Source organism: Phaethon lepturus, unplaced genomic scaffold (assembly GCF_000687285.1).
Source record: "Phaethon lepturus isolate BGI_N335 unplaced genomic scaffold, ASM68728v1 scaffold18492, whole genome shotgun sequence".
In the NCBI taxonomy this organism is placed as follows: domain Eukaryota; kingdom Metazoa; phylum Chordata; class Aves; order Phaethontiformes; family Phaethontidae; genus Phaethon; species Phaethon lepturus.
Genome location: NW_010521436.1, coordinates 8,933 through 18,129, shown reverse-complemented (window position 1 = coordinate 18,129; position 9,197 = coordinate 8,933). Strand labels below are relative to the sequence as shown.

At 41.8% G+C, this 9,197-nt stretch overlaps 1 protein-coding gene across 1 annotated transcript in view; it reads right to left on the bottom strand.

Moving 5' to 3' along the window:
* TICRR (TOPBP1-interacting checkpoint and replication regulator) overlaps positions 1–9,197 on the bottom strand; it is a gene marked incomplete at its 5' end in the record, with an annotated part of 18,126 nt that continues 8,929 nt past the window's right edge. The window contains 10 exons of the mRNA XM_010281521.1: positions 1–119; positions 471–584; positions 2,081–4,373; positions 4,575–4,729; positions 5,457–5,609; positions 6,425–6,486; positions 6,996–7,086; positions 7,579–7,719; positions 8,416–8,488; positions 8,740–8,827. Coding sequence (XP_010279823.1) covers positions 1–119; positions 471–584; positions 2,081–4,373; positions 4,575–4,729; positions 5,457–5,609; positions 6,425–6,486; positions 6,996–7,086; positions 7,579–7,719; positions 8,416–8,488; positions 8,740–8,827 — 3,289 coding nt within the window. The remainder of the gene's footprint in view (positions 120–470; positions 585–2,080; positions 4,374–4,574; positions 4,730–5,456; positions 5,610–6,424; positions 6,487–6,995; positions 7,087–7,578; positions 7,720–8,415; positions 8,489–8,739; positions 8,828–9,197) is intronic.

The window sequence follows — 9,197 nt, the reverse complement described above, 5'->3', positions numbered from 1 at the left end:
TCAGCTGAGCAGCTTTTTCCGTGTGTAAGTCCTGCTAAGGGGACGCTTCCTGGAAGCCATGATATGAAATGGAGACAGTTCCTGGTTGGCAGTACTTTGGAAGACATCGGATTCCTCTTCTACAAAATAGAAAAAGTAAATTAAAGCCACAGTTTGCCAAAGTTTATTGGTGACTCCAAGAAGCCAAATACCAACCAGAAACAAGAACAGCAAGCTGCACTTCCTGCTAAGCTATTCTTTTTCTTCATTGCTACTACCCCTCCCTTCCAAACTTCACAGTTCATGCCAAGTTGCTCAGAAGCATGCAAGATGGAGACACTGAATACAGAAGTGGCAAATACAGCCACAGGCTTTCTGCACAAAAAGCAATCCCTAGCACAGCATGCCTTTGTTCTCATTTAGTTGCAGGCAAGAGGAGAGCACACCTAGTCTGCTCAAGCCCAGCTTTTCCTTACAGCACAGGTGGTTACCTTGAACACACTTTCTCCGAGATGGCGGTGTCTGTCCCTGGCACAGCAGTGGAGACTGGGTCAGTGCTAGAAGGCTGCTAGCAGAGAGCATGCTCTTCATGGGTGGAGTTGAGCCTGGAGAAGCACAGTGAGATGCTGCAGCAAGCTGACAACTCTAATACTTTCAGTTAAGTCTCATACACAGCCTTTATTCTACTTCAAAACTTCCACTGGACGGGGCTCTGAACAACCTGATCTAGTTGAAGCTGTCCCTGCTCATTGCAGGGGGCTTGGACTAGGCAACCTTAAAAGGTCCTTTCCAAACCAAAGATTTTATAGTACAACAGATACTTTGAATTTATCTGAAACAAAATCTAGGCTGGCACAGTGGGTTTCTGACATCAAGAAAGGTAAACAGCAGTCTGGAATTAGCTCTTAGCACATTTAGTTTTCTTAGGTGGTTTAGTAGAATAGCTCTTCTTCACTTGTATTAAACATAGTTACTCTTCACTTAACTCCGGTGTCCTGGAAGAAAACTGTTGTTACAACCATGACTGTATGGAAATACAAAGATAAGGCCTGTAGGTAACAAAGTCTCTTACAGGACCAGCTTAAGGCTAAATACTGCTATTATTTTACGTCCTGAATATGGACTAATGTTGCTTTAAAGTTTGCCCATTTTTCTCAGTGATACCTGTTGAATGAGTAAGACACCTCTGTATACAAACCTTTCCTTGCAAGAGGAAAGAGACACTGAAGCTTAATGCTTCAGGGCATGCAATGACTATAGAACAACATCTGCCATAGCCCCCGTAACATGTAATTTCTGGAATAATACTGGATTAAGTATTGGAAATTCACAAGGTCTTGCTTATAGAGATGATACAGCCTGTTTCACCAAGGTCAGCTGAATCATCTGTACCCACAGCAAAAGCAAAGAGGGAGTTTAAAGTTAAATACCTACCAATACAACATTCTTGCTAGCAAGGCAATCATCCTGATACCCATTTTCAATGGGCCCACCATCACAGGCAGATAGAACTGGGGCACCAGTTAATATCAACGTCCACAGCACTAACCCCCCCTGCAAGGCTCCAGTCTATACTGAAGAAGCCAAGCTTTAGACTTAAGACAGTTAACTTCAGTGCTGGATGCTGGGCAGAAACAGCTAGCAGCATCAACACAAACCCAAATAAATTCCCTGGTCTAATTTCAGCATGTATTGCAAAGAGAAGAGCTATCGCTTTCCTCAAGTTACTTCCACTCTGTGCAATTAGTTACTTTACACCACCTTTATTCACTCTTGAGTTCTCACTATTTACAAGAGAGCAGCTGAATGCAATTGTGATCCTCCCTCCCCAAGTTCTCAAACTTTCCTTTTAATTCCTCTAGCCTCCTGCTCCTTCATATTCCTCTGATCTCTCCCTCATCATTAATACTCCATTGATAAACTCCTCACACCTAACCTACCCCTCCACATAAGTAACTTCCATATCATTTACAACCCACTCTCCCCCTCCATCTCATTCTCCCAGTCAGACAGAAAACAGTTGCATTTTTGGTTTTTTCTCCCCTACATTTTTAACAGTCTCTGAATTTCAATGACATGTCACTCATGCCCACTTAATTACCTGACAAAAGGAAGACATCATCATCCCCTACACAACTGTGCTGCTCAGGAGTTATAAGCACACATGCCCCTGGCTTCTCAGGAAGTACAGAGTCCATCCTTAATTTGCTTCTGTTGCCCTCATCTGTGCAAAAGCCAGTGAAATCCAAGTTGCACCTATCAATGCAAGTTCTCTTGGCATCATGATTCGCCTCCTTTTCTGGCGACAGATGTGTAAAGACCCGCTTCTGAGATTTCAAGCCAAAAGTTCCCATGGCAGAGTCCTCATCAGCCCTGGGTTCAGATTCGCTAGGAGATGCCTGATCCTGGAGCCTGTAAATCCCTTCCAGTTCAAATTCCCCAAGATTATTTGTTACTTTGCTGCCACAATACTCCAAGATCTTCATCTCTCCTTCTCCGCCTGTTGACATTCTCTTTCGTTCTTCAGCATTCTTCTCACTTTGATCACAGCTAGCATTAGCAGTGCTGCCTGCTGCTCTCTTTCTCCGAGGCCAATCGTTGATAGCATCAGGGGTAGTCTTCCCCTTCTGCTTTGGGGAAGGCGTCCGGGGAACTCCTGCTTCTAAGGGGGACGGGGAGGTGGCATTAGAGGTACAACTTGTTGGGGTGTATGATTGGCATATGTAGGTCTGTCCTCCACCTTTCCCAGGTGTACTGTGGAAAGAGCGAAAGCAGGATGGTGAAACACAGGCAGCTGCTAGTTTTCCCGGGTGCTTGCTACACCAGGTCATAGCAAGATCACCAAAGGGGCTTTCTCCTCCCTTGGGTTTGCTGGCACTTGCTTCAGGTTGAACTTCCAATGATGAGCAAGAACCAATTTTCTTAATGCGAAGTTTGGGCAAGCCTGAAGCTTGCATTTCAAGTTCAACTTCATAAGTTGGTGGGCTAGCAGAAGGCAGTTTGCAACGACTTTTAGGAGTAGAGAACTTGGCTAGAAGCTGAGGATTTCCCATCCGTGCTGCAGCCTCCCGCTGTCTCCTGTCTGCAGTGCAGCGTAAAGAATAGGCAGGAGCAGACTTTGGCATAGGAGGCAAAGTATTCAGGCCACATCTGGAATGTCTTTTAAGACTTGGAGCCTTCAGCCGCTTATATTCTCTCAGCAGGGTTCTTGGTTCCAAGTCATCACTAACTGTTTGAGAACCACTTAGGAAGGACTCACAGGTGTTTGCACTGGAGTTCCCCTCCTTAACCAATTGCTCACACTCTATCTCAGCATTCTGTGCATGTACCTGCCCTCCAGCAGGCAGCCTTGGAGACAACTGCTTTTCCAAGTTTTCAGAGACCTCTCTTGGAGAAGACTTTTGAGACTCTACATCCATCTGTTTATTCTTCTCCAATACAAGGGTATTTTCAGTAACTTGCGACTGACAAAGCTGGAGGCTTTCTACAGAAGGGTTACCACCACTATCATGATGATTGTTCTTATTTTTAGGTGTTGCACATGCAAGTGTGAGGTTCTCTCCTCCAGAATTTGGTTCACATTTGGCCTGCTTGGATGTGTGAAGCAGGGACCTCAGTGAAGTGCCAGTAATACCAGGAGATTTTTGAGGAGATTGTTTAGATGGACTAAATTCCCAGTCAGACTCCCCAGCCTGCGCGTGGGAAGGAGAGCAGATTGCCACAGTGTTTGTGGAATTTTCACGAAGAGGAGAACTGAAGGGAGGCTCTAGCCTCACAGCAAGCGGTGATATTTCTGCACTCAGTGGGCTGGTACACAATTTTGAACCTGGATCTTCAGGTTTCCTGGGAGTACTTTCAGTTGCATGAGATAACGGATCTGACTGCACCTGAATTTCCTTTGGGAGAACTTGCCTCTCAGTACCAACTGGAGAAGATAATTTTGAGAGGTATCTCAAGGAACGTCTTGGAGTTTGCAGTTCTGTAAAACATCTTTCCTGGACAGCAGAAGGGGAAGAAGCAGCTGGATTTGAATCTGTCAGAGGTAATAATGAGGTATTGAGCACTGCAAACCCTTCATGTTCTGGTATTTGTAAGCCAGCCTCTCTGCAAGGAGAGGAAAGTCTTTCTACTGGAGAACAAGCCTTAGGACTTACTTGCAGTAACTGAACCCTCTTACTTTCAGTTGAGGCAGATGGTGACTTGACCCCTTGCACAGGATGAGAAAAGTACTTTCCCAAACACTTAGCTGCAGTCTGCTTAGCAGCTGGACTTTTGCAAGGAGTATTCTCCAGCTTCTGTGGTGTCCTGTACAGAATGCGAAGTGATCTCCTTGGTAGCTTACTAGCAGAAGTCAGTGGCTTTTGGGCAAATTTATGAGGTGTTTTTCTAGGAGTCTGCAGGAGAAAAAAATTAAAAAGAATCATACTTATTCTATTCCAGCAGTATTATCTGCCTCTCTTGATATTTGCTTCTCAAGATTTAACACACAAAAAACGTTTGATTAAACAGAAACGCTAAATTTAAGATGTGCAAGTCTCACTAAACTTGAATAGAAAAAGGGGATTGGGAAGAAAGAGAGAGATAAGTGTTTCTACCTGACAGGTAGTCAGCTCCTCTAAGTGTAAGGAGTCTTTTCTTGTTCTCCTTCCAGGTGAAGGCTTCACTGCAGGACTGTTCGTGTCAGTAACTGCACCAAAGAAAAACCTCCTGGGAGTCTGGACAGTAGGGCTCCCTGAATGCCGCTTAATGCCTATAAAGTGGAACAGTACAATTCAACTAACACCAAGTAACCGACCACGAACAATTGTCTCAATCACTTCAGATGTATGGACAAGTAGTGTACAAAGCCTATAGCCCTGGCATGCTCTTTCTAGCCAAATATTAAAGCTTCACCAGAATTATTACTTCCCAATGTGAAATTAATCCATTTGTAGAAAGAGTCTAGTGGAAAAAAATACAAAGTAGCTCAGCCTCTTATTCTATTTATAGCTTGTAGCTTCAGAAAGTTCTGGTTCATGACTAAGGATTCTAGTAAGTACAATATAAAGAACTAAATGTCACCATTTATAGCTGATAATCCTACTGAGAAAGCCAGCAGATACCATCAGTTATTGCTTTATGCTGCCACAGAGTAGTCTCAAAGTAAGCTTTAGGATTTCTGTCCCATATTTTACAGGGATTTCAGTGCATTTAAGGAATGCAAACTGACAATCACTGGTATTCTTTTAGATGGGCCTGACTGGTTTCTTAAGTTGGCAGTGTATTCATCCTAGAAATAGCTGCCTTACTGTCCTCCAAATTCAGATTCCCAATTCAAAAATAATTACTAGGGATGAATTTCTGTCTACAAAAGATACTACATGATAGCTCGTAGCTTCTTACAGTCTCTCGTAAAGACAAATCAAATCAAACTTAGGAGCTATCCATGCCAGCTTTTCAGATCAGCAATATCAGCCTGCTCAAATCACATTCAGTACCTTCTACATCCTGCAGTGTACAGCTCTCCTCTTCTTGTTCCTGATGGACTCGTGAATTTTGTAAGCTGGGCTGTGTAGTGGAATACAAAACACCAGAGCAGGTCCTATTCAGAGACAGCTGTTTGATGCGTGGGCTTCTTCTCAAACCTGCTTCTGAAAAGGTACGGATATTGGAGATTGAGCCTCAGTGGGGACATCTTGAGGAAGAGTTTGTAACTGAAAAGAACACAGTCTAAGGAAACTTCCATACGGCTAACTAACTCATGTAGGGAGGCAAGCGTGCAAAGAAGAAAACTTCAACTTTCTTGGGGATTTGGGATATTAATGCATACAAACCTCCTTCCAGATCATGGTGCCCCCTCCTCTAAGTCATGATTACTCTCATCCCTCTCCAGCAACTATATGGAAAGGAGTGCTAGAAAAGCCATGTTCAATTCAAGTTACACCCAGGTTACATTAGTTAATTCTCCTGTCTCTTTTTACTAGTGATTTCATCTTCCTGCTTGCCCAACCATGTTGTTTTCTTCTTCCTTTCTGGGGATAAGAAACAGCAGTAGCTGACATAAGAGACACTCCACAAAGCCAGGTCTACAGTAGAAATCATTAAGGTCAGAGGTCAGCATTAGGGTCACAGCACAACATGAAGTTACCTTAAAAAAAAACCTGCACATGCTGTTTGACAGTAATTACAGCAGCTCAGAATCTTGCTCACTCTCAAAGTCCTTAATGTATTTTCATTTAAATGAGTTACTATCTACCTTTCTTTCTTAACATCTACCATGCAGCGTTGTCAAATTGGAAAGCAGCAAGCAGTTCTATCAGAGGAGGCTGTGCTCTACCAACAGAATGGTACAATAATTTTGTACTGACTATTCATGAATTACCTAAATTGAAGCATGCTCATCTTACAAGCTACAACACATCAAAACCACCTTCAATTAAAAAAAAAAAAAAAAATTGGTGCTTACCATTTATGGCCTTCTCTGGAGATTCTTCTACAACACCAGTGTCACAACCTGGATCAGAAGACCTTGAGAAACAGCAGACATTTTGGACTTAGCATACTGTTCACATTTACAGAAACAGAACTTAGACATAGACTGAAAAGCAGTACTCTATTCTACAACAATATATTGCTTTGTGGACTACTATAAGTGAGCAATTAGTAAGCACTTTGCCTCCTATTAACATTTGATTGAGTATGGTAACTGTCTAGGTAGCATTTACTTCCATGTAGAACTGTTAAGTTTCAGCCTGGAGTCCACAAAATACAGCATAGGCCTTTTCTTCAGAAGCCCTTGAAACAACAACTGAACCTAAACAGAAGTTAGCTGTAAGAATTAAAGTACCCTGACTTACAGGATGAAGCAAGCAGTGTTTTTCCCCACTCAGACAACAGAACTTAGCCTCAACTGGTTCTCTGACTGACTTACGTAAAGATGACACTTTGACCACAAAGAAGATACCTGGTTCTTGTGCTTGTAGCCATTAATTAGACATCCAATACTTAATGAAGAAATTCAGAAAAAGCTTACTCACCGGCCTTTGATTTGCTTATGTAGTAGTCTCCTGGAGACCTGCTTATGTAGTGGTGTTTCTGCAACTCTCTTGGTCAATAACTTGCGATGATCTAAAAATCAAGCAAGAGTTATAACATCACACAATTATAAAGCAGTTAGGACAAATACAGACATACAGTTTTCTGCATTTATGGCTTCAGTTTAAGAATGACAGCCAATATAGAATCATTGTGCATTCTCCCAGCACTCATAAGCTATCATCATTTCAGAGTCCAGTGTCTACACTTCCTTCCCACTCCCTCAGCATTAATAGTACTGACTGTCAGACATAATTAACATACTGAGATATCTTTCATTCACAGATCTTTTTTTACTAAGCATTTTTAACATTAGTTTTGAAACATAGAGTTCAGTAAAAAATACGTTTCAGCTTCAATACCATCCTATTCACCCTCCGAACACCACAGCAATTATCTAAAATATTTTATCCTTCATTAAAAACATATCACAATTATTCATTTCATAGGACTGAAGATGCAAAAATAGGAATTTTAGCAAAAAACTTTTCCACAACAATCCTACATGTGCAAGTCATGTCCTACCTTTAGCACCTTCATCAGTGCATGTGTATCTTAAGCCTTCCACAGCAGATACTGACTGGCTTCTAGGCATCTTCTTCATAGACCTTTTTGATGGTGAAAGTATCTCTTCATTGAAGAGGTTCCTCCTTACCTTTGTAACCTCTGTGAGGCAAGACAAAGCAAGAAATCATCAGATTAAAAGCAAAAAAAAGGGGGGGGGGGAACAAAAATCACAGGCAGATAATTTTGTCAGGCCGCTACAGATGGGAACATCACATACCAGTATAGAAAAAGAACTTTTTAGAGGCCACAAAGCATTGAAAAGTTGTTTTTCTGCTACTGGAACATGTCCTCCTCTAAAACCATCCTGGACTTCTCTAAAAAATGTGCATTCTTCCAGCAGAGCTACAAGCAGATGCCATAGCAGAAAAAGCAGCCAGTGTCCCAGATGGAGCAACATTAAAGTGAGCTACAAAATTTCAACCAAAGCACACATTGGTTCAGAGAACACGTGTGGGATTTAATTTTATTACGAATTTTGCAGGGAGAGATCCTGTTTCCAGATATAAAAGCTCACTCTTGTCCTTATTTTCTTTTCAGGACAGAGAAGATGGAAATAATTGCAAGATTCAAGGAAGAATGGAAAGGGTTTCTTTTCAGGGTACAATTTAAGTTTTCTGCATGTGAGCACCCACAGAATACAGTGATTATTTTTTCCTCAAAGTTTGAGAATTCAGCAAAACTTCCTTCAGATTTCCAGCATGCTTCAGCATAATTTCATCACGGCTCACTAAAATTTACAGGGAGAACATGTGCTGGAGACGCACCTTTCCATGGGAAAGCTAGAAGTCAATATACCTTGCACTGCTTCTTTCTGCAGCAAAGGCATCTGTTGGGACTTCTCAGTGGCAAGGTAAGAACGCAAGTTCTCCTGAAACAAAAAAGAAATCAGCCTCACCAGCAGTTTAATGTTATGTTTAACTATTATGATTATTAACTATAAGCTCTGAACCACACATTATTTCAGTTTCTCCTTCAAAACAATTTTGATCTCTGTACAGCTGATACAGGGCATAGTTACTAAGCGAATAAAGAGCAAGAGTTTTTGCACTCAAGCGTCACTTCACATTGCTGCGTCCCTGCAGAAGCAACCCACACACAATCTTTTTGTAAGAGTTTTACCTTTCTGATGGGATTCTTGGGAATCTCAATTTGACGCAAGTTCTGTGGTGCTTCTGTCATGCTCCTGTGTCTGGCTAATACATTATTCCTTTAGAAAGGATACAAAGATTAAGTTAAAATAAGATCAGAAACATAATTGTCGATTTAATGACAATTAAACTTAGGTTTGACTCTAGAGATAGGAAGTCTTTAGCTAAATTCAAATTGCGCTGGTACCTCGCTTATGTTACAACACTGAAAGATGATTTGCAATATAAATAGCTATATCTAACTTTACGGTTGGTATCAACCCAACATCACCATGCCCACTACACCATGTCCCTAAGTGCCATATCCACATGTTGTTTTGAATACTTCCAGTGATGGTGACTCCACCACCTCCCTGGGCAGCCCGTTCCAATGTTTGGCCACTCTCTCAGTAAAGAAATTTTTCCTAATATCTAGTCTAAACCTCCCCT